This window comes from Sebastes umbrosus, chromosome 1 (assembly GCF_015220745.1).
Source record: "Sebastes umbrosus isolate fSebUmb1 chromosome 1, fSebUmb1.pri, whole genome shotgun sequence".
Lineage (NCBI taxonomy): Eukaryota > Metazoa > Chordata > Actinopteri > Perciformes > Sebastidae > Sebastes > Sebastes umbrosus.
Window position 1 is genome coordinate 43,329,990 of NC_051269.1, and position 25,990 is coordinate 43,355,979.

The following is a 25,990-nucleotide window of genomic DNA, read 5'->3' on the forward strand; positions in this document are numbered from 1 at the left end:
CGGGCTTCCCGTTAACTACAGAGTAAACCCGTCCGCGGTGATCCTAAGCAAATGTCTTTGTTTAGTTCACAACATTAAGAACGTCTTTACAGCGACTAGGGCTGCAGTACTCCAGTCCGGGCTCCAGTCCACGTTTTTGAAGTCTTGCACTTGTCTTGGACTCGTGCCTTGTTGGACTCGGACTTGTCTTGGACTCGTGCCTTGTTGGACTCGGACTTGTCTTGGACTCGTGCCTCGTTGGACTCGGACTTGTCTTGGACTCGTGCCTCGTTGGACTCGGACTTGTCTTGGACTCGTGCCTCGTTGGACTCGGACTTGTCTTGGACTCGTGCCTCGTTGGACTCGGACTTGTCTTGGACTCGTGCCTCGTTGGACTCGGACTTGTCTTGGACTCATGCCTTGTTGGACTCTGACTTGTCTTGGACTCGTGCTTGTTGGACTCGGACTTGTCTTGGACTCGTGCTTGTTGGACTCGGACTTGTCTTGGACACGGGCTCGGCTATAGAAGATAGATCATATTATTTATAGATTATTTCTGTCCATCCTAAGTCACTAAATCACTATATTAGAAAGACACTATTGTCTGTTATGGTGTTGAACAGGACTCGACTTGCTCTGGACTTGGTCTCGACTGCCTTAGGACTTGGTCTTGACTCGGACTCACCTGGACCTGGTCTTGGTGTTGACTCGGACTCGATTAAGTAGGACTTGACTACAGCCCTGACAGCGACCGAGAAAGTGCCGCAGAGGGGTCTGAGGAAGCGTCAGCATGTGATGAGAACACATCGGGTGAACGTGAGAGGAAACCCGATCCGACAGGGAGACAGACTTTGTGCCGGCTGTGATTCAGATCTACAGACACAGTTTAGTTTCTACTTTCAGAGTAATGAGGTTTGATACCCAGCCCTCCTCGTCATCATCAGTGACCAAAAGAGATGAGAGAGACCAGGATTATCATTTGTGTCCATGCGTGTCAGAAAGTAGCCCGTAGGTTTATTACTACAGAACTTAACACACACAAGCAACTAATGAGTCATGTGAGCGGACGGTTCGTTCTGTCGGTTCAGATAAAGACGAGCCATTTGAGGGAAAACTATAACTGTTATTAGGCTGTATAAATTTGGCAATGTAGAGCAGGCTCTGCAAGGAGCAGTTTTAAGGATGTTTCTTATTCTGTGTGTTAATATCATTGTACATACTGATTTAAAAATGTAACTTGTAGTGATTTAACCTGTTTAATAAGAGAACAGATGCTGATGTAATAAAGTATTCTTAAAATGATTATTGTTTGAATCAAAGAGCCACTGATGCACCGTGGGTATGTAGGCAAAAGAGTCCATCGTCCATGCAGAATGTTTCCGGTGATTTATTTATCCAAAAAAACAAGCAAATGAAGCTCAAAGAAAACATGGAAGTCTCTGCCTCTCTTGTTCTGGTAAAAAAACATAAACCCACCCAGGTGCATGCTGGTCCTACCTGCCTACCTACCTATATGTTTTACCCAATTCATAAACAAAACAAACTAAATAATTAAGCAAAAAAGTAAATATGCTGAGGAAGAAAATAATAAGTCATAAAGTCATAAAATAATAAATAATTTTAATATATAATAATAAATAATTTTCAAAAAAATTAAATAACAAATAAATGTTTTATTTATTTTATTAATAATTCATAAATAATTTTCTAAAATAAATAATGATAATGAAATACCTAATAAAGTAAACACCTAGAATAATAAATCAAACAATACTACTTATTATTGATAAAACAATAACTAAATACTAACAACATATAAATAGCTCCTACAGATTTATTTATCCAAAAAAACGAAGAACAAAGCTCAAAGAAAACATGGATGTCTCTGCCTCTCTTGTTCTGGTAAAACCTTTCACCAACGATTCATGACAAGACGAGTTGAAAGCTGCAACTACTTGTAAAACAATGTGGTGTGCAACATTATAAAAGCTGCCAGTTTACACCAACACAACTAGATGAGACGGCGGATCATCTTTACTTCCGTGTTTCTGTCAGCTCTCTGTAGCTGCTCCACGAGGTGTAAAGGTTTCAGCATGACATACAGTCTGCAAGGTGTAAAGGTATTATCATGACATACAGTCTGCAAGGTGTAAAGGTTTCAGCATGACATACAGTCTGCAAGGTATAAAGGTTTCAGCATGACATACAGTCTGCAAGGTGTAAAGGTTTCAGCATGACATACAGTCTGCAAGGTGTAAAGGTTTCAGCATGACATACAGTCTGCAAGGTGTAAAGGTTTCAGCATGACATACAGTCTGCAAGGTGTAAAGGTATTATCATGACATACAGTCTGCAAGGTGTAAAGGTTTCAGCATGACATACAGTCTGCAAGGTGTAAAGGTTTCAGCATGACATACAGTCTGCAAGGTGTAAAGGTTTCAGCATGACATACAGTCTGCAAGGTGTAAAGGTTTCAGCATGACATACAGTCTGCAAGGTGAAAAGGTTTCAGCATGACATACAGTCTGCAAGGTGTAAAGGTTTCAGTTTTTTTGGTAATGGTATGGTAACAGATCTGACAAAGCATGAATACAGACTTTTTACAAATCAACATCATTATATTGTTATTTCGGCATCATTTTAATCTGTTTATTGCGATTAAATCACAGCACAGTTTATTTTGGGTTCATACCGCAGTAGGACATGTGTCTGCTAATTTAAGCTTCCTGCTTGCTGTGAATGCACGGTAACACAATATGAAGCACAACGTAACGTAACATAAACGATAGAAACAACAGCACATGCACAACAACAGCACGATGTAATGATTCAATGAACCGCTGACATGTAAACACAGAAAACGTGAACACTGAACTGTTCTCCGCTGGCCCTCTGCGGTGCAGCCACAAATCAGCTCTGCAGCAACAATGATGGACACCAGACAGGTTTAAGAGTTAAACACAGAATCTAACCCTCAAATGACTTCTGTCTAGTTCAGTTTACACAACTCAGCAGTGTTATCATTACCTAAAAGCCAAAGTCCAGCATAGAGAGGCTCAGTGAATGTGGTCTGGACTCTGTGGAGGAGAGTCATGGTTTCAGAGACGCTGTAGAAGGACAGAATACCTGCACTGTGATCCAGGTACACTCCTACTCTGGAGGACTGAGGACCTGAGACGGGAGTTTTAACTCTGTTGTACCAAAATGTATAACTGTTAATGTGACAATGTAACATCCAAGATTTGTCATTGAATCCAAACACACACCCTGCTCTGCTGATACTCTTGTATGTGACTGCTACATAAACTCCTCCCCCTGTCCTCTCCACCTCCCAGTAACAACGTCCAGTCAGACTCTCTCTACTCAGGACCTGATTACATCCAGTGAATCTGTCTGGATGTCTAGAATAAGACTGATGTTCTCTCATTGATGTTGCTTTTCTGTTCCCCTCAGATAATAACAGCTGTGTGTGTGCTGTGTTTGGATCCAGTGTGATTTCTCGTGAATACTGTAAGAATCCAGCTCTGGTCCTGGGCTCTGGTTGTGACAGTAAAACATCCACTTCAGTCACTGTCTGTGTGACGTTTGTCCATCTGTCTCTCAGAGCGTCCTGTAGTTCATCTCTGACTTCTGACACAGCCGCCGTCACGTCCTCAAAGTAGCGCCGAGGACGGATATTGATACTGGATGTAGACTCGCTGAGCGGTGACAGTGAGGGGTAGTTGATTAAAAACTGGTTGTGATCCTCTGTGTGTGACAGCAGCTTCAGCTCAGCGTCTCTCCTCTTCAGCTCAGTGATCTCCTGCTCCAGCTTCTCCTGAAGCTCTTTGACTCGACTCACTTCACTTTTCTGCTGGGATCTGACCTGCTGCTTCAGATCACAGCTTCTTTCCTCCATGAGACGGATCAGCTCAGTGAAGATCTTCTCACTGTCCTCCACTGCTTTATCAGCAGAGCGATTGACAGCCTCCACCTCCTGTTGGAGCAGCTTCACATCTTTCTGTCTGTCCTGGATCCTCTGCTGGATGCTGAGTCGACTCACCTCCAGCTCTCTCTGCCTCTCGGTCCTTTCTGCTGCAGCTGAGACGGTGTCGTGGCCTTTATGTTCATCCACAGAGCAGACATAACAGATACACTGCTGATCAGTACGACAGAACATCTTCATCACCTTGTTGTGACGAGAGCAGATGTTCTCCTGGAGCTTCTTGGAGGGCTCCACCAGCTTGTGTTTCTTTAATGGAGCCATATCATAATGAGGCTGGAGGTGTTTCTCACAGTAAGAGACCAGACACATCAGACAGGACTTGAAGGCTTTCAGTTTCCTCCCATTGCAGAAATCACAGGCCACATCTTCAGGTCCAGCATAGCAGTGATCAGCAGGAGCAGCTTGTTGTCCAGTCTTCTTCAGTTTCTCCACTAAATCTGCCAACATGGTGCTTTTCATCAGGACAGGCCTCGGTGTGAAGGTCTGCCTACACTGAGGGCAGCTGTAGATGTGCCTCTGATCCTCTCCATCCCAGAAGCCTTTAATACAGTTCATGCAGTAGCTGTGTCCACAGGGAGTAGTCACCGGATCCTTCAGTAGATCCAGACAGATTGAACAAGAGATTGCTTCCTCGTCCAGCTGAACTCCTTTCTGCACCATTTCACCTCACAGTAGCAACGACTGTCTGAGTTTCACTTCCTGAGAACCGACACTAGTTTGAGCTCTGATGTAATCATCATGTGTTATGTCGGTTACACCCACCGTCAAACTGTCAATCTGAAGGGGAGGGAACAAGGAAATAAGAGGACCGAGGAGGGAGGGGTTAACAAGGTTCATTCCAGGACGAGGAGCAGCACGACTGACTACGTCCCAAATCACATACATTGCCTTTTTACTTTTGTTACACTGCAGCTGCCCTTACAAAGTACGTACTGTTGCATGCAGTATACATACAACTGGGTGATACTGTCTGTGTTTGAGAGCAGGAAGAGGAGGGAGGGGTTATCAAGGTTCATTCCAGGAAGAGGCTCACTGAGCAATAGAAGTCATTTCAACATCACCTCTACGCAGTAGCTCCAGATTAGCTCTGATATAGAGCAGGATCTATTGGCCAGGTGTAGCCCAGTTTCAGACCATGTTTTTTAAAATGTCATTGCATGTTTTAAAAATGCATACAAGCCTGTAAATATGTAACATAAACACTGCACACCTCTGTGTTCACAGTATAACTGTGTTTTTGTTGTCATGTACACAGATTCTGTTCACTCATATCCCAGAATGCAATGTTACGTTGAATAATAGACGTCTTAAAGGGTTGTGCTTTATGCACATTTTATATTAAACTATGTTATTTAAATTGAAGGACATCATTTTGAAAGATGTATGTAAGAATTCAAATATGAATTGAGAATTTGTGCTGACATCAATTCCTCAAAGTAAGCATGCTCAAAATATCCAGTAGTGACGCTCTGCTCAGCTGCTGCACTGCGTGACCACCGAGACCATGACGCCTTGCCTTCTCTGCACCTACGGGGACTGTTCGGTCAGGACGGAGCAATCTGATTTAATAACTGCAAAATAAATGCATGTGGCCTAGCTCACTAGCTAGCTAGCTACAGAGAGCTACAGGAATGAGTCCTAAAACCCGGATATGACTTCGCAGTTTAGCACTTCCGGTTCCCTCGTCTGGAAGTCGGTGGATTTGTTAGAGGCCTGAAATAAGGTCTGTGGTTAACACAAGGCTGAAGAGATTATCCTTTTGTTCTACGACAGGGTGACCATATTTTCAAACCCCCAAACCGGGATCCTTAAGTGCACCGCACGTTCGTTTATGCACGTGCACATGCTAATATGCACGCACCATAGGCGTTTTCATCAGGATAGCCAACTTGGCACACCTGTGGTCCATTTGAGCACGGAGTGGGATCAGAAGCTAGCGCTAGCTAGAATCAGATTCTGATGTGCAAGATGCAAGTGAAATCATATCTAAATTTAGTCCTCCGCCGCTAACCTCTGGAACAGCTAACCTTTCATATCAACAGTTCAGACAAACAGAATAATTGAAGTCGCTGCTGATCCTCTTTTTGCTGGCGTTTCATTAAGTTTATTTTCTGTTGTGCTGCAACTCCTTTACCGTTATTATGTGCACATTATTACCTCCTTCAAGGCCCGAGGTTATGTTTTCAACGGCGTTGGTTTGTCTGTTTGTCTGTTAACAGGATTACTCCAAAAGTTTGCGATGGATTTGAATGAAATATTTTGGAGGGGTGGGATGTGGCACAATGAACAATCCTTTTGATTTTGGCGGCGATCCGGATCATGATCTGGATTCAGGATTTTTTTTTAAGAATTCCGATGAGCCTGAGCATTAAGACCACAGGGTATAACACATGCACAGTGTAACTGATGATGCGTTGATGAAGCATGACCCAGCCTTCTTCTTCCTTCTGAAAGCAGAGAGATACGTGTGTGGATGTGTGGCGAGACTCCGAGGTGCGACGGGAGCTGCTGGCCATGCGTGGTGAGGAAGAACAAAGCGGTAGCTGACAGGATGAGAGACAACGTAGTGTAACGTTATACAGACATAACAAGGCTGCTGAATGAGAGAGGCTTCCGCCGATACGTTACACGGAAACACACCGTGTTAATAACAAGCCGACCGCCTCACGGTACCGCCGGCTGGGAGCTGGGATCTGCTTTTTAAAGTCACGCACCTTGGCGGAGGTCTGCGCTCTCCGAGTGACATTATTGTTTTTACTCTGTTCTTATTGTTGCTTGCTTTGTATTCATTGTCATCACGTACATGTTCAGCACTGCCGTTGTTTTTAAAAACGTGCTGAGAGAGATAAACATAACAAAACGTGTCAAAAATGATGGATAGTGACCTTTCATTCATTCCAGGATCAGAAACAGGAAGAATGCGAAATACCATAAACCTAAGATGGTAAAAGGTGAGGGTCAACCAAGACCTACACACTACCAAGACCTACACACTACCAAGACCTACACACTACCAAGAACTACACACTACAAAGACCTACACACAACCAAGAACTACACACTACCAAGACCTACACACTACCAAGAACTACACACTACAAAGACCTACACACTACAAAGACCTACACACTACCAAGACCTACACACAACCAAGATCTACACACTACCAAGACCTACACACTACCAAGACCTACACACTACCAAGACCTACACACAACCAAGACCTACACACTACCAAGACCTACACACAACCAAGACCTACACACTACCAAGACCTACACACAACCAAGATCTACACACAACCAAGATCTACACACTACCCAGACACCCTAAAGACACCCTAATAATTAAAGACACAGGTGTGAGTTTTTTTTGTCATCACGTTTCCTCTATAAAACCTCCCTGGTGAAGACCTGTACAGCATCACTTGGGTAGTACAATATATTGTATTAACAAGTTTAGATTCAAGGAAAGACAGAGGTTCTGTAGGACATCTGAAGCTCAAATGTGTCCACCATTTTAGGTCGTCATCAGCCTGAAAACCCGCAGCAGTCATCAGTGTTTTTGTAAGGGGGGTGTTGAGGTGTTCTTGGGGGGCGTTTGAACTTTTCACCAAAGATTCATGACAAGATGAGTTGAAAGTTGCAACTACTTGCAAAACGATGTGATCAGCAACATTAGAAAGGCTGCCAGTTTACACCAACACAGGCTCTGGACCTCCCTCCCTCCACACATCCAACAGTCTGACCCTTTTACAACATTCAAGTTCACATCAGAGGGGCCGATTATTCAGTTTTCTTTCCTGGGAGTTAAAGGTCAAATTAAAAGTTTAACATAAAATGCAGTTGCAGTGAAGTTATTATTTTGTTATTTTCACTCTTTTAAAGTCTCCAGAATGCAGGAAACAAAGTCTCTGAAACTCTATGTTTTCTGGGGGACGGACCCCCAGACCTCCCAATTCGGTTTAGAAAACACCAGCACCAGCATCCTGTAGCATCACCAGATTATCTGTAACACCAGCAGCAGCATCCTGTAACATCACCAGATTATCTGTAACACCAGCAGCAGCATCCTGTAACATCACCAGATTATCTGTAACACCAGCACCAGCATCCTGTAACATCACCAGATTATCTGTAACACCAGCAGCAGCAGCATCCTGTAACATCACCAGATTATCTGTAACACCAGCAGCAGCATCCTGTAACATCAACATATTATCTGTAACACCAGCAGCATCCTGTAGCATCACCAGATTATCTGTAACACCAGCAGCAGCAGCATCCTGTAACATCACCAGATTATCTGTAACACCAGCAGCAGCATCCTGTAACATCAACATATTATCTGTAACACCAGCAGCATCCTGTAACATCACCAGATTATCTGTAACACCAGCAGCAGCAGCATCCTGTAACATCACCAGATTATCTGTAACACCAGCAGCAGCATCCTGTAACATCAACATATTATCTGTAACACCAGCAGCATCCTGTAACATCACCAGATTATCTGTAACACCAGCAGCAGCAGCATCCTGTAACATCACCAGATTAGCTGTAACACCAGCAGCAGCAGCAGCAGAGCAGCAGCAGCAGATTATCTGCATCAGTAACAGCAGTAACAGTATCATCAGCAGCATCATCAGCAGCAGCAGCAGCAGTAACAGCAGCAGCAGTAACAGTAACAGCAGCAGCAGCAGCAGCAGTAACAGCATCAGTAACAGTAACAGCAGCAGCAGTAACAGCAGAGCAGCAGCAGCAGCAGCAGTAACAACAGCATCAGTAACAGCAGCAGCAGCAGCAGTAACAGTAACAGTAACAGCAACAGCAGCAGCAGCAGCAGCAGCAACAGTAACAACAGCATCAGTAACAGCAGCAGCAGTAACAGTAACAGCAGCAGCAGCAGCAGCAGTAACAGTAACAGCAGCAGCATCATCATCAGCAGCAGCAGCAGCAGTAACAGCATCAGTAACAGTAACAGCAGCAGCAGTAACAGCAGAGCAGCAGTAACAGTAACAGCAGCAGCATCAGCATCAGCAGCAGCAGTAACAGCAACAACAGCATCAGTAACAGCAGCAGCAGTAACAGTAACCGCAGCAGCATCAGCAGCAGCAGCAGTAACAGCAACAACAGCATCAGTAACAGCAGCAGCAGTAACAGTAACCGCAGCAGTAACAGCAGCAGCAGCAGTAACAGTAACAGCATCAGCAGCAGTAACAGCATCAGCAGCATCCTCCTCCTGACTCAACCTGCTGGGTGTGATGGAGTAACGTTGCAGCTGCAGTAACAGTAACAGCAGTAACAGCAGCAGCAGCAGCAGCAGCAGTAACAGCATCCTCCTCCTGACTCAACCTGCTGGGTGTGATGGAGTAACGTTGCAGCTGCAGTAACAGTAACAGTAGTAGCAGCAGCAGCAGCATCCTCCTCCTCCTGACTCTAGCTGCTGGGTGTGATGGAGTAATGTTGCAGCTGCAGTAACAGTAACAGCAGAGCAGCAGCAGCATCCTCCTCCTCCTGACTCTAGCTGCTGGGTGTGATGGAGTAACGTTGCAGCTGCAGTAACAGTAACAGCAGCAGCAGCAGCAGCAGCAGCATCCTCCTCCTCCTGACTCTAGCTGCTGGGTGTGATGGAGTAACGCTGCAGTAACAGTAACTGTAGTAACAGCAGCATCCTCCTCCTCCTGACTCTAGCTGCTGGGTGTGATGGAGTAACGCTGCAGTAACAGTAACTGTAGTAACAGCAGCATCCTCCTCCTCCTGACTCTAGCTGCTGGGTGTGATGGAGTAACGCTGCAGTAACAGTAACTGTAGTAACAGCAGCATCCTCCTCCTCCTGACTCTAGCTGCTGGGTGTGATGGAGTAACGCTGCAGTAACAGTAACTGTAGTAACAGCAGCATCCTCCTCCTCCTGACTCTAGCTGCTGGGTGTGATGGAGTAACGCTGCAGTAACAGTAACTGTAGTAACAGCAGCATCCTCCTCCTCCTGACTCTAGCTGCTGGGTGTGATGGAGTAACGCTGCAGTAACAGTAACTGTAGTAACAGCAGCATCCTCCTCCTCCTGACTCTAGCTGCTGGGTGTGATGGAGTAACGCTGCAGTAACAGTAACTGTAGTAACAGCAGCATCCTCCTCCTCCTGACTCTAGCTGCTGGGTGTGATGGAGTAACGCTGCAGTAACAGTAACTGTAGTAACAGCAGCATCCTCCTCCTCCTGACTCTAGCTGCTGGGTGTGATGGAGTAACGCTGCAGTAACAGTAACTGTAGTAACAGCAGCATCCTCCTCCTCCTGACTCTAGCTGCTGGGTGTGATGGAGTAACGCTGCAGTAACAGTAACTGTAGTAACAGCAGCATCCTCCTCCTCCTGACTCTAGCTGCTGGGTGTGATGGAGTAACGCTGCAGTAACAGTAACTGTAGTAACAGCAGCATCCTCCTCCTCCTGACTCTAGCTGCTGGGTGTGATGGAGTAACGCTGCAGTAACAGTAACTGTAGTAACAGCAGCATCCTCCTCCTCCTGACTCTAGCTGCTGGGTGTGATGGAGTAACGCTGCAGACTGAATCTCACTGAATGTTTCACATTCAAACAGAAACTGGTTCCGTCGCAGGAGAACAGTAAGAGTCCAGAAGCAGAGAGGAGATCACCGTCGTTGTTGCTGCTGAGCTCGCTGCACAGAACAGGTAAACACCAGGTAAACACCAGGTAAACACCAGGTAAAGAACAGGTAACTGTCTGGAGCTGCTGATGCTAACGCTAACGCTAGCTGTGTTTGTGCTGTAGAGCAGAGGAAGGTTGTCTAAACGTTAGTTTAATGTTATTAAAACAGTCAGGTTCAGCGTGTTAGTGAGATGTGATCCTCATCCCGGGAGATATGTCAGTAATGTAAAGGCTGCTAATGCTAACGCTAGCTGCTAATGCTAACGCTAGCTGCTAATGCTAACGCTAGCTAGCTGCTTTGTTTGAATGGAGTGTAGCAGCTAGCGTTAGCATGCACGAGCTAACGGCTAGCTGCTGCTGACAGCATGTTAGCTCACTGCTTCTTCCAGTGTTGTGTTTATCTATCATCACACTTCATTCATGTTGATGCTCTGAAGGCTCTGAAGATCAACATGATGAACCTGGATCAGTTCATCAGGTCACAACTCATCAGTTCATCAGTAGAACCCTTCAGAGGGAAACCAGCTCTAAATAACCTGTTCCAGAGCTGCAGCTTTATTATTCTAATGTTCCCTCATCACAGAGAGGGATCCATCCCTCCATCCCTCCATCCCTCCATCCCTCCATCCCTCCATCCCTCCATCCATCCATCCCTCCATCCCTCTCTGTGATATGCATGATGTACACATCCATTCAGAGACCTGCAGACTACTGGAGCTGTTTCATAAGCCTGAGAAATGAGTCTGAATGTGATTCAAAGTGCTCTCTACACTGCACACAGCCACTGCTATAATACAGGTATAATACAGCTATAATACAGCTATAATACAGCTATAATACAGCTATAATACAGCTATAATACAGGTATAATACAGCTATAATACAGCTATAATACAGCTATAATACAGCTATAATACAGCTATAATACAGGTATAATACAGCTATAATACAGCTATAATACAGCTATAATACAGCTATAATACAGGTATAATACAGGTATAATACAGCTATAATACAGCTATAATACAGGTATAATACAGGTATAATACAGGTATAATACAGCTATAATACAGCTATAATACAGCTATAATACAGGTATAATACAGGTATAATACAGCTATAATACAGCTATAATACAGCTATAATACAGGTATAATACAGGTATAATACAGCTATAATACAGCTATAATACAGCTATAATACAGGTATAATACAGGTATAATACAGCTATAATACAGCTATAATACAGGTATAATACAGCTATAATACAGGTATAATACAGCTATAATACAGCTATAATACAGCTATAATACAGCTATAATACAGGTATAATACAGCTATAATACAGCTATAATACAGGTATAATACAGGTATAATACAGGTATAATACAGCTATAATACAGCTATAATACAGGTATAATACAGCTATAATACAGGTATAATACAGCTATAATACAGGTATAATACAGCTATAATACAGCTATAATACAGGTATAATACAGGTATAATACAGCTATAATACAGCTATAATACAGGTATAATACAGGTATAATACAGCTATAATACAGCTATAATACAGCTATAATACAGGTATAATACAGGTATAATACAGCTATAATACAGGTATAATACAGGTATAATACAGCTATAATACAGCTATAATACAGCTATAATACAGGTATAATACAGGTATAATACAGGTATAATACAGCTATAATACAGCTATAATACAGGTATAATACAGGTATAATACAGCTATAATACAGCTATAATACAGCTATAATACAGGTATAATACAGGTATAATACAGGTATAATACAGCTATAATACAGGTATAATACAGCTATAATACAGGTATAATACAGCTATAATACAGCTATAATACAGGTATAATACAGGTATAATACAGGTATAATACAGCTATAATACAGGTATAATACAGCTATAATACAGGTATAATACAGGTATAATACAGCTATAATACAGGTATAATACAGCTATAATACAGCTATAATACAGGTATAATACAGGTATAATACAGCTATAATACAGCTATAATACAGGTATAATACAGCTATAATACAGCTATAATACAGGTATAATACAGGTATAATACAGCTATAATACAGCTATAATACAGCTATAATACAGGTATAATACAGCTATAATACAGGTATAATACAGCTATAATACAGCTATAATACAGGTATAATACAGGTATAATACAGGTATAATACAGGTATAATACAGCTATAATACAGGTATAATACAGGTATAATACAGCTATAATACAGCTATAATACAGGTATAATACAGCTATAATAAAGGTATAATAAAGGTATAATAAAGGTATAATACAGCTATAATAAAGGTATAATACAGCTATAATACAGGTATAATACAGCTATAATACAGCTATAATACAGGTATAATACAGCTATAATAAAGGTATAATACAGCTATAATACAGGTATAATACAGCTATAATACAGCTATAATAAAGGTATAATACAGCTATAATACAGGTATAATACAGCTATAATACAGGTATAATACAGCTATAATACAGCTATAATACAGCTATAATAAAGGTATAATACAGCTATAATACAGGTATAATACAGGTATAATAAAGGTATAATAAATGTCAATAGTGGACCTGAGGTAGATTTGTCATTTTTAGTCTAAGATGGTCAAATCTGTTGATAATGAGTCTTTTTCACTGCAGACATGTTGACATGTCATATAGGAGGAGAAGCACCAGCGGTGGATCTGTTGTGATGGAGTGTCCCAGTGATGGTGACCGGGTGACAGGGTGACAGGGTGACAGGATGACAGGATGACAGGGTGAACGGGTGACAGGATGACCGGGTGACAGGATGACCGGGTGACAGGGTGAACGGGTGACAGGGTGACAGGATGACCGGGTGACAGGGTGAACGGGTGACAGGGTGACAGGATGACCGGGTGACAGGGTGAACGGGTGACAGGGTGAAGGGGTGACAGGGTGACAGGGTGCCGGTGTTGTGTTGAGTTCTGTTTCCCTTCTATCTGTGTTCCCCTACCTACACCTGAACCTACACCTGAACCAACCCTTAACCCAGCTCTATCTACTGCTGCACTATTCAACGGTGAACAGACTTCAACGTAACACCGGATGCAGCCACCGTACATTTCATTGTTTACTCCTGAGCTTTTCCTGCTGTGACAAGTCAAGATGTCTCCTGTGAGAAAGGCCCACGGTACCGTGTTAATGTCCTGTTGGTATCCTGTTTCCTGTGGGGGGTTTTAGTGCCGAGCAGCAGAGCGTTCAGTGCTATTGTTGTTTTTCTTTATTCCAGTCCAGAATGGAGCCATCAGAGCAGTCAGGCCCAGACTCCGGCTCTCAGGATGTCAACCCTGTCTTTCTGCAGCAGCTCAGAGAGCTGGACATCCCAGAGGAGGCAGCCAAACAGGTGGGACGGTACACTCAGCGTTAAGGCCACATTTACATCAGCATTCAGTTATAATTATGGAAGGTTGCATTTTCCTGAAAGCTGTGGTACAGCTGACCTGATGGTAAATAATACTAATATAAACGTGGGTCCCTCATGTCAGCTAGATTTCATCATTTAAACCTCATTTATTGGCACACTGTTTTTCCCCGTATGGCACCAACACTGTCTCTAATATCACTGTAGCTCCCTGGAAGGTAGCTACTCATTCATTGTGCTAGTTACACTTTCTATGAGTGACGATGGTACTTGTTTATTAGGTTGTGAATGACCTTATTGCTGACCTTCAGTGACGACGTTTACATGCACAAAATATTCAGTTTTTTGCTCTTAACCCGAGAAAGACAATATTCCTACTAAGCTGTTAACATGGCTAATGAAAATGAATATTCCACTAATATTCCCGTTTACATGCAGCCGTGCATACTCCCAAGTCTTTCATAATGTTTAACAGGAGGTTCAATTCAATTCAATTCAATTTATTTTTGTATAGCGTCAAATCACAACAGTTATTAGTATAGTAATAGTATAGCATAGTAAGTTATCTGGAGACGCTTTATATATAGAGCAGGTCTGAGACCGTACACCATAGTTTAGAGACCCAACAGGATCCAACAAGCGCACTAGGTGTGTTTCTCCTTCTTTTCTTTTGGGCAGCATCTCTGCAGACTGTTGGCTAGTTGGTTTGTGTTCAACGCACAGAGAGCTGGCTGTAAACAGGCGAGAGGCCGCGTGGCGCAAACTGACGTAAAAACCCAACTGAGACGATTATTTTCATTGTTGATTTATCAGTCAATTCTTTTCTTGATTAATCGATTAGTTCTTTGGTCTATAAAATGTGGATCAATGTTTCCCAAAGCCCAAGACGACGTCCTCTAGTGTCTTGTTTTGTCCACAACTCAAAGATATTCAGTTTACTGTCACAGAGGAAAGAAATATTCACATCTAAGAAGCTGCAATCAGAATTATTTACTTTTTTTCCTTAAAAAATGACTCAAACCGGTTATCAGAATATTTGGCGATTCATTTAATATTTGACAACTAATTGATTAATGGTTGCAGCTCTAGCTGACATTTGTCCTTGTTTGTCATCTCTTCAGGCACTTCTTCACACTCGGAACGTGTCTGCCGAGGAGGCGGCAATGTACTACTTCAACAAGCTGGAGAATGAGGTGCCCATAAGCTAGCCTTAGTCCCCACAGGTACACCTTGGTACTTTAGACCTCGTGGAGTTTGTCCAAAGCCAAATCTCAGTGTCTGTCTTTGTCTGCTCTGATCCTCAGGAGGAGGGAGACGATGACCTCATGTTCAAGATGGTGTTTGTGGTGAACATGGACCTCGCCATGGGGGTTGGAAAGGTTAGTCCAGCGGTGCCAGTGTGGACTGTGTGTTTAAAGACACGATCCATCCTTAAGAAAGTGTCCTCATATTTAACAATGGCTCCACTGATGAAAGATAAAGGAAGGCCTTTTAGCCAAGCCAGCTCTTATTTAATCTCTCCTATTTGGTTTCACAGTGACGTAAAGATGCTATTTCTGAAAGCCCGTCTTTAACTTGCATTAGTCTATTAGTCTATTCCATGTTCCTCCGATGATTAATACCAACCAGGTGCTCTGAGTGGGAGAAGTTTATGCTCATATCAGTTGCACTGAAGCAGTAATTGTAGTTATTTCATGCAAATCTTATTTTTAGGTTGAGTTGTTTATTCTAATAGAAAACGATGAAATGTTTTTTTATTTGAATGTGGTCAGAAACGGCACATTTAGGACCATTTTCAGTGCGGCTGACAGATTCCGGTGTAGGAGTGAATTGAGCGCTGTGTGTTTGTGCAGGTGGCGGCTCAGGTTGGTCACGCTGCTGTGGGTTTGTACCAGGCTCTACAGGAGAAGAACAGCTGGAGGGAGATGGCCTGGAAGTGGGACCACAGTGGGTAAGGCCTGCACAGTGTGATGGGAGAGAAGACATGCATCGGTTCTGTATCTTCAGTTTAAACAACCACTAACTTTGTGATGATCTCAGTTCATCGGCAAACTGGTTCACACTGAATATGTGCACATTTTGAGATTATGTAAATCTGTGTTAATTCACTTTTAGGGACAATATATTTCACAAGAAATAATTAAAGCAAAGCATAAGAGTTGCAAGGAAAATGATTAACAGTTATAGTCTTAAAAAGCCGTAACGATGCCATTACGTCAACTTTTACTCTCGTGCAGAGCTCTGTAGTGCAGATATCTTTTACATTTCATATTTTCTTAAAAGACCATTCATCATTGTACAACACAGGGTTGCACAACCAGATGCAATTGTAGTCCCTTTGTGCTTCATAAGATAAACAGTAGTGCATTCCTGTCGTGCATTATTTGGATTTGCATCAGGAGGAATAAGCCAGTGTTAATTTTGGCAGCTATTTTAGATTTAGTCTTAAAACAAAAACGCTGATTAGTTTTAGTCACATTTTAATCTTTTTATCCTTCATAGTTTTAGTCGACAACAACTCAAAGCGTTTTACTCACCGAAGTCATTCGATTTTAGTCAAAATGTTTTCTCTCACAATTTTGTCAGGTGTTATTTTATTAATCTTAGTCCTGTTTAGTCATCAGATTATATTGAACATTTCTGTCATTTTAGTCAGACTTATTTCACATCAAATTTCATCTTATCCTGATGAAAAACACGGTGAACGATTAAGAATGCAGCTTTGCTCCTGATGGCGTGCATTAATGATGCGGTTCAGTCGGACCCACCGTCCGTTATGAGAGACAATCAGCCACCCAACATGTAAAAGTATGCGTTACTCAACCACCCGAATCCGACCCGACCCGCAAACCACCAACTTTATGCTTTATAGTAGCACATTGTCAGGAGTTCAGTCGAGTGTTTCGTTGCTGACATTGTTGACGACGGAGGTTTTATTTAGTTCTATACTTCTTTTGTCAGCATTTATAATACTTGGTGCCTTCAAATGGGGTCGTGTTCACCAGAAGAGTCCGTATGAAATGTCCCTGTGAAAGTTTCTAAAAGCTCCGAGTTCACGAGTTCTGACGTGTTTGTTGATGTTGTCAGAAATGGCGGAGGCCATGGAAGTTAAAATGTTGATATTCCCAACGGCCTCACCTTCTTCCTCTGTCATTATGTCTTTGCATTTCCTGCATTATGTTACCTCCTTGCTAGCTCGCTAAACTGTTAGCCTCTGTGGCTTCTAGACGCCGACAGTAACGTTAATATTGCCGTTGCTTAGCAGCGAGTTTCTCACTCACGAGTTTCATTTGAAGGCACCAATTGTTGAATAATTAAGTAAATTTCTAATGAATATTATTGATGGAAAATCAATGTGCATGTTGTTGATACAGAGCCAAGAAGGTGGTGGTCCAGGGCACCAACGTGGCTCATCTACTGGAGCTGCAGGCCCTGGCCATGAGCCTCAGCCTGCCCACGTACCTGGTCCAGGATGCTGGACTCACCCAGGTGAGGAGAACACAGTTATCTTGTGTGTAAATGTCTTTTGGAGGCACCCATAGCTATTGTCTAAATATTGGTACTAATATATTTGGTTAAAACATGATTAGATGTCGTCGGTGCTGCCCAGTTCTTTGAAACTAACCCGTCTTGTGTTTGGCAGTTGGAGTCCGGGTCCCGCACCGTCCTGGCCATCATGGGCGAGGAGGAGATGGTGAACAACGTCACCGGGAGTCTGAAGCTGCTCTGAGGGGCTCAACCCCACTGTGGGGGGGAGGCATTGCTCTGCAGTGCCACAGTGCATCCAGCAGAGGGCAGCATTTCCCAGCGGCGGGGAGAGTCTTGGCATGCAAGCGTGTAACAACCTTTAAAAAAAGACCTAAAGAGCAAAGGAAAACAAGACATGTCCCAACACCAGAAAACAAACACCCTCAGCCATTTGTTTCCCTTTCATTCTTTGTCTGAGCCGCTTAGTCGGCCGTTAGGAGAGCAGGAGGGGGGGAGACCGGTTGTTCACAGAGGAGTGAGGAGAAGGCAGTTTAATTTTCTTTTTCTGGTGACCTTTCTCTTTTTCAAACAGGCCGCCTACTTAGAGTCTTAAGATTACTTCATCAGTTTACACACACGTCTAGTCTGTTGTCCAGTTTCTGATATGGCAAAGTAAAATCAAGTATTTCTGGTGGTTGACCAATATTGTAGTTATGCTTATTCAAGGGGCAGTGTACTGTAGGCTAATACATAATGTAATTATAATTATACCCATAGCAGATGTAGTATTCCCTCGTTGGATTCACTACTCCTGAGTGAAGGGTTATTAACTGATAATATTGTGAACACTCATTTTTGACGTTTAAATGTGTCTGTATGCAACTATTCTCCCAAAGATCCCTCTCCTTTAGAATCAATAACATTACTCATTATTGATAAATGGCTATATTTTGTATACATATGCCTGTTGGGGGCCATATACTGTATAATCTGTGGTGTGCCATCCTAAACAGTATGCACAGTTACTGGACTTTGTTATATTGTTTTGGTTTTTTTTCTTTGTGCAAAAGGGAGAAAATTATAATTTCTAGATTTATTGTTAGAATTTGAAGGGTGAGAAGTTGTGTGGAGCCAAAATGTGGTGTAGTGAAGGTCTGCTGGGCCTGACGGTATGCACTCTGACTGCCTGCGGAGGAGAGTTTACACTAATGAAGTTAATTTACAGCCTGACACAACGTGTGTGTACGACAGTTATTACGGACTTCTGGTGAACAGTCTCGCACACTAATAATCTTAATACACACAGAATGATGTGTGAGCTGTTGTGTGTCTCACTAACCAATATCTGTTGGCATGAGCTGCCACTCCCACGACTCTTAGCTTAATGTCAAAGATTTTATTTGTAACGGAAATCTTTAAAAATAAAAAAGGCAGCGGCATGCATGCAATATGAAATGTACATTTTGAAGAATCCCAAAGTTCTGTCAATTTTAGTAACATGTCCACACTTTGATACCTCCTATGTTCTATACAGTCATTTGTGTGAGTGCTTCAAGACTATGGAGACCATTAAAATGCCTCCAGATTACAAGCATGTGGGAATGAATGGTGTTTCATTTGTTAGCTCACAGAACAAACAGAGGATGTTAATGAGAGATGAGCTGGAGCTGAGGCTGGAGCTGAGGCTGAGGCTGAGGCTGAGGCTGAGGCTGAGGCTGAGGCAGCATGGGGGGGGTGAGCTCAGACATGTTGCAGTGCCTGGTCTGGACCTGACGGATGTGACACTGATGTTTTCACCACAGCAACAGTATTGAGAAACATGGCCACGGCCTACCAGGAGAGTCCACCATCAGAGTCCACCATCAGAGTCCACCATCAGAGTCCACCATCAGAGTCCACCATCAGAGTCCACCATCAGAGTCCAACATCAGAGTCCAACATCAGAGTCCACCATCAGAGTCCACCATCAGAGTCCAACATCAGAGTCCACCATCAGAGTCCAACATCAGAGTCCACCATCAGAGTCCACCATCAGAGTCCAACATCAGAGTCCACCATCAGAGTCCAACATCAGAGTCCAACATCAGAGTCCACCATCAGAGTCCACCATCAGAGTCCACCATCAGAGTCCAACATCAGAGTCCACCATCAGAGTCCAACATCAGAGTCCAACATCAGAGTCCACCATCAGAGTCCACCATCAGAGTCCAACATCAGAGTCCACCATCAGAGTCCACCATCAAAGTCCACCATCAGAGTCCAACATCAGAGTCCAACATCAGAGTCCACCATGAGAGTCCACCATCAGAGTCCAACATCAGAGTCCACCATCAGAGTCCACCATCAGAGTCCAACATCAGAGTCCAACATCAGAGTCCACCATGAGAGTCCAACATCAGAGTCCACCATCAGAGTCCACCATCAGAGTCCACCATCAGAGTCCGGCTGGGAACCGAGGAAACCGACCTTCAGTTGTTAAGCGTTATTTATTGTGGTGGTTCTAAAGGGAGGCGGATACTTCACATTATTCTAAGAGAACTCATAAAACACATGTTTGTATATACTGGTGAAATTATAAGTAAGGTGAAGCACGTTACATGTTTATTATTTAAAGTTACAGCCTATGTAGTGCAACAACATGGAGCCGGTAGGGTTATAACACCCGCATCACTGCTGTGGTCGGCCTGTTCACCTCATGTGTTTCTATATGCTGCTGGATCAATCAGAACAGCGTGTGCTGGTTCTGATCTATGAAGCTCAGAGTCTTAAATCAGTGACATGAAGGAATGATGGAAGCATGTTATTATTCTGATGTCTGATCTGGTCTTTTTTTTAATTTCTTTTATTATTATTTCAAAACGCCAGTATACACAGTTACAGCAGAAAACATTAAAAACATTTACATACAGAAGAAGCATAGCAAAAACATAAACAAAGAGCTGTGACAAACAGAAAGGGTCAACAGAAATGAAACAAAACCAACAAAGTAAATAATAAAAACGTGAGCGTATGATAATAAGTTCACTTAAAAACATTAAAGATTGCATACATTCATTGTTTTCATTGCTTTTTTGTTTTGTGAGGCAGAAATTGTTGACAGATATAATTCCATTTCTTTCATAGATACAAAGAAAGGCTTTTTGGTAAATTTACACTTGTGAAAGTGGAACTTCAAGAGAATTAAAATATAATTAATAAATGTCTGATCCGGTCGCTCGTCACACCAAAGCAACAAATGACGTCAGCATTTATCACCGCAGCCAATCACAGTCGTCCCTCTGAGTCACGTGACAGGACAGGAAACCATCGCGTCATTTATGACTATTTGTTTATAAATGTTCTTTTACTTTATATCTGTTGAGAATAACGTTTCCGTTTTGTTTTATAATCCAGTGTGATGCGGATAAACCAGTAAAATAACTAGAAACTAGAGCTGCGTCTCTATTCTTCTTTATGTAAATACTAAAACATCACAGCGAAAGTTCTGTTCGGCCGTTCCTCAAATATACAGATCCCAGGAATAGTTTTATTGACCAGCTGCTGGTGGAGGTATAGTGTCGGGTTAAACCATTGAGGGTTAAAGGGGGGATCAGTGGGAATAGACTAACAGCAGTAGGAGGGACCAGTAATAAGTAGACGCAACCCGGGAGCACCCACTGGTCAATGTCCCCGTCCAACCGGGTCCAACCCCTCACCAGACGCTACCGGAGCGACACCACTGATCTGACGGATCGGTAGGTGGAGCTGACGGGCCGGTAGGTGGAGCTCTGACCCCCCCATGGAGCTGACCCAGTGGGCTGACCCAGCCTCTGCTGCCCCTGGAACTGCGCCCCAGAGACCCCGTGCAGCTACCGCTATGTAATGAGAGCTCCTTCCTCGTTAAATAGATGAATATAACCCTCAAGTGAACAGCATTAATCCCACTAACGAATTAAAATCAATTCCATGGCATTTGACTTTAATAAACGAGCGTTTCCCGGGACTTTTCAGGTCCAGATGCTGTGCTGGGTGTCAGGTTCTCCCCGGTATCAGCCTCTCCCTCTCCCGCTCTCCTCCTCCCGCCACACACACACAGCTCTTAATGGAGCTGAATGTCTCGCTCTCCTCCTCACAGCAGAGCCCGCCCCCTCATGACGTAGTTAAAACCCAACGCTGTGATTTAACCAAAGACGTGCACGTATAGCTCACAAGCTCTCGTGGCTGGCTGTGACTTTATGACTTTAGTGAAATCAAAATCCCAAACAAAACAATTAGAAATATGTTTAATCACATCTCATACCCTGTAGTATCTTACAGAAACTCAATTTTACAAATCTATCAGAAAGAAACTATTCACATGTTACCAACTAGATATCTAAAATCCCCCATAACTCCCAAGGCAAAAGAAATACATTTTAAAATATTAAACGGAGTGTATCACCATCCATCCAGTGATTATTGGCGGCAACGATTTGGAATTGAAACCAATAACTGTGTATTTTGTGATGATACTGAAACTACTGATCACTTATCTTGTCATTGTCTGTATTCTGTAGCTTTAAGGCTTCAGATACATGACTGGCTTTTCACTAAAGTTTCTCATCTGGGAAACTTCTCTCAACTTTCTTCTCTCACTTTCTCTCTAAAAGCCCTTAAAGTCATGAAAAACAAAAATGCATTGAAACTTCATAGCATAACAGAAGAATATGAATTACAGGTACAGCCCTACAGCCCTTAATTTAATTTATTATTATTATTTTCATGTATAATTTTACATATTTTATTTGTTTTTGTTCTGCATGCACCTTGTCCTTTTACTCGAATGCAATGATCTATGAGCCATGCTGTTTGTAAATTTGAATTTGTTTAATAAAATTAAAAAAATAAAAAAGCGTGCACGTATAACTCGTGTGTCACATGATTGGCAGATCGCTGTCCAATCAGCGACGAGGGGGCGGGACATCGCAGTAAAGGGCCGCCCAAGGAGAGAGCCCCTGCACTGTCGCCGGGGAAACCCCGCAGCGTGGTTGTGTGTCAGTTTGGCTGAGCCCCGCGGTGGCTGCCGGTGAGGAGACAGGAGACAGGAGATAGGAGCTAGGAGATAGGAGCTAGGAGCTAGGAGGTAGGAGACAGGAGGGGGATGGGCGGCTCTCTGGTGTGAAGCAGCCGACACAGAACCAGAACCAGAGCGGCTCTCTCTCTCTCTGGTGTAAAGGAACCAGAACCAGAACCCTGTACACCACACACACACAGCAGTATAAACACACACACATGGATGTACCCGCCGTGCCGTGGATGTATAGCAGCCGGTGAATGGAGGCAGAGCACCGGGACTGGACCGGGTTTCACTGTCCGCCTCTGCCTGGGAGAGCCTGAGGAGTTTGTTTCCTTCCCCGGGAGAGGGAGCTCCCTCTGCGGGCAGAGGATTCAGGAGAGTCCGAGGCTTCTGTCCGGGCCTGCTGGTCTGGTGGTTTGATGTGGGGATCCTGTGAGGACCCGCTGCTCACCCTCCACATCCTTTAACCTCCTTTAAACTCGGTTATTCACGTTAGGAATGCCTCTTTAGGTGAGTACCTGTGTTCATAACATCTATTCATGTCAGGAACTGTTAACATTAATGTAACTAACACGTTATTATCATGTTTCACTCAACCAAACACACAGACACCAAGCTAACGGTGCTAACGACCTAGCCTCCAGTCATTAGAACAAGTTGACTCTCTGTCCACTTTAAGAGTCAAAGAGTCTTTACTGGCTGCTTATAACCCTGCTGGGTATAACCCTGCTGCTGGCTGTGTCTGGACTGATCTTCCAGGACGTTTTGATCATCTCCTCGTGTTGTTTTCGTGTTTGTTATTCTGGTGATCCAGCTCATCACTGGTTGTATAAAAGCTCAACATTACCTCACCACCATGTCCTCAAAGCTCCAACACCAAGTTCTCCAGAGTCTGACTCGTTGATCTCAGTTTAAATCAGTTTTCTCTACCAGGATTAAAGCAGTCTCACTCCACTATAACGCCATTAGGTGTATTCTGTTCCGTCCTGAGCTCTTGAAGCACATTAGTGTAGTTTGCATGTATAAATACCAACATGTTGGTTTGTTGAGATAGTTTGGATGATGTGTTTCCGCAGAGGCTCAACATCCCCCCCCATGCTCAGTCACAACAACCCAGCAGCTCGTTACAGACTCTGTGTTCACTATATCCACGTCTGGTTCACAGTTATCTGGTTGATTTGAGAGTAGCATAAGGTTAAACTCTGCATCCAGCTGAAGGAAGTAGAGAACCAGACCTCGGTAAAAGGTAATATACTAACGTGTTCTGTTAGAACCTAAACATTGTGTTCTGGTGTTGTTCTTTTCACAGCAACGTGTTAAATGTTGTTCTGGGAAATCAAAACTGTCGAATTATTTTAAAGTTATCAACGACACAAGTTGTAATTTGATGATTTGTATGTGCGCCTCCTGCTAGCTGCTCAGCCAGCTGCTGTGATGGTGAGCAGAGCAGCTACAGCAACACATGCTACACCAGCCTGCAAGCTAACTCTGGATGCTTTCCACTGCATTCTGTCCTTATTGTGAACCAGTGCTTCAACACCAGCTCTGTGAGCCTGTAGCTGTGTGCACAGGAGGAGATGAGCTCATATTGGAGAGGGTTTCTGGACTAGTTTGAGTATAAATATGGTGTCTGCATCATGGCTGGCTACATCATGTTAATGCATTATGTCTCTGGCAACATTCCTAACTTCACTCAGGCGTGTGAATCCAGCTCCGTGGTGATTTCTCTGTTATTTCCCCCCTGTGTGTGTGTGTGTGTGTGCGTGTGCGTGTGTGTGGTGACTTGCTCTTCTTCACCTCCCCCACCTCCCAACCCCCAGCCTCGGTCCTCGGTGGCGGTTTACAGAAATGAGTGGTATTTTAGAAGAGGAGCTCTTGTTTCCTTTTTTAGCCTCCATTTTTTATTTCAACGTGTGACTGAGTGGCTGGAAGCATCGTTGAGTCGGAATGCAGCAATCTCAAGTTTAGACTAAGTTAGACGGCCTGTAGCTGCTGTGTTTCTGATCATTTGGATCATTTCTGTGATTGTGAGAGAGAGTTATTTTCATCTTCATCTCTACTGGGTTGATTTCAGAGAATCCAGACTTCCTATGTCATGTTCACTGTGTAGAAGGCAGTGAAACGCACAGAGAGCTGTGTTGACAGGTGATACAGAGAGATCAGCGCCTTTCCCCGCGTGTATCTGTGTTCTGTGGGGTTTTATGGTTTTATGTTTAATAGGACCCCGCGTTTTCCAGCACTAATGGCTGCCCTGCCCGCCGCCTGAGTAGCTGAGCTCCAGTCGGCTGCACCACGTAGCCTCCTCGCATTGTGCTGCAGCCGGAGTCCGGAGCTGTGGACACAGCAAACACACACAGAGAGAGAGAGAGAGGAGGACGATATTTAGCTTTTTAGGCCAATTAATGTGTCACCGGATGTGTGACTACCTCCCTGCAGTGGTATTTGTGTCTGACCTGTCATAACTTCAGCTGCTCTTATGTCATTTTAAACATATTACTCTTTCTGCAAGGGCTGCAAGATTATGGCCAAAATGCTAATCACGATTATTTTTTTATCAATATTGAGATCAGGATTATTCATAGATTTTTAACGACAACATATTTTTATTGCACTTTGACATTAAAATAAAGAAGAGTTCTGCTTTCACTTCCATCCTGCTAATGTGCAAACTAGGCCTGCACAATGTTGGGAAAAACTGACATTGCAATATTTTTTTCTGATATATATATATATATATATATATATATATATATATATATATATATATATATATATATATATATATATATATATATATATATACAGTATATTGCAATATATTGCAATATGAAAAAATACAGGAATCTACATTTTAAAGTTAAATGCTTCAATCTGGTGCACTTCAAGAGCAAAATTAGCAACAATAATAGCTAGATAAACAATTTTATGCTCTTAATTTGATCATAAACACATTGGTTGTATAGAAAGTGAAGCCAAAACATCTCAATCAGCTGTTTAGTTTAGGAGGCGCTTGATTTGATATGCTGCAGCGTTTTCTATGAGCAGAACGCACATTTTTAAATGCCAATATCGCAGGTGATCATGTTCATTTAATTGTGGGAAGCCAAAATTGTGATCGCGATTTAATATTTGATTAATTGTGCGGCCCTAGTTTCTACTATGTCAAAAAATATTTTATGGAATTGTATTGAATGCTTTGATATCAGTTTTACCTCAGGTTTATTTCTCCAGGTATAAACATACATGGAATTTGACTCCGGTTTTATGCGGTTGATTATGTACAGTATGTACATGTGAAGATGTCTATATACAGTATGTACAGTGAGTAGGATTTATATTTACAGTGATATATATTACAATATGTACATAAAGTGACAGATAATATGTGCA

General features: G+C 42.9%; 4 protein-coding genes across 10 annotated transcripts in view; 3 read left to right on the forward strand and 1 right to left on the reverse strand.

Moving 5' to 3' along the window:
• Positions 1–2,655: 2,655 nt before the first annotated feature.
• Positions 2,656–4,648, reverse strand: LOC119486368 (E3 ubiquitin/ISG15 ligase TRIM25-like). The gene has a single exon (XM_037766451.1). The coding sequence runs from the start codon at positions 4,622–4,624 to the stop codon at positions 2,969–2,971; it is 1,656 nt and encodes a 551-aa protein (XP_037622379.1). The 5' UTR covers positions 4,625–4,648; the 3' UTR covers positions 2,656–2,968.
• LOC119486422 (BUD13 homolog) lies at positions 4,233–20,116 on the forward strand. The gene is made up of 2 exons (XM_037766522.1): positions 4,233–4,243; positions 19,227–20,116. Exon 2 carries the CDS (start codon positions 19,385–19,387, stop codon positions 20,042–20,044), a length of 660 nt encoding a protein of 219 aa, XP_037622450.1. The 5' UTR covers positions 4,233–4,243; positions 19,227–19,384; the 3' UTR covers positions 20,045–20,116.
• On the forward strand, positions 9,376–19,159 carry si:dkey-19e4.5 (UBA_like_SF and PTH2 domain-containing protein). 3 transcript variants are annotated; one of them, XM_037766551.1, is made up of 7 exons: positions 9,376–10,669; positions 13,966–14,079; positions 15,219–15,290; positions 15,402–15,476; positions 15,951–16,048; positions 17,472–17,586; positions 17,741–19,159. In XM_037766551.1, the coding sequence occupies exons 2-7, from the start codon at positions 13,972–13,974 to the stop codon at positions 17,825–17,827; spliced, it is 555 nt and encodes a 184-aa protein (XP_037622479.1). In that variant the 5' UTR covers positions 9,376–10,669; positions 13,966–13,971; the 3' UTR covers positions 17,828–19,159. The 3 variants fall into 3 exon arrangements, with proteins under 3 accessions (XP_037622479.1, XP_037622471.1, XP_037622461.1); XM_037766543.1 differs by having other exon boundaries at positions 9,376–10,658; XM_037766533.1 differs by having other exon boundaries at positions 9,382–10,647.
• Positions 20,117–22,550: 2,434 nt separating the features above from the next.
• Positions 22,551–25,990, forward strand: part of setd5 (SET domain containing 5) — a 53,074-nt gene continuing 49,634 nt past the window's right edge. For 4 of the 5 annotated variants that reach the window (XM_037766320.1, XM_037766337.1, XM_037766328.1 and 1 more), the window contains exon 1: positions 22,551–23,110. The gene's annotated coding sequence lies outside the window, so the exon portion shown is untranslated. The remainder of the gene's footprint in view (positions 23,111–25,990) is intronic. The other variant, XM_037766354.1, reaches the window with a different exon arrangement.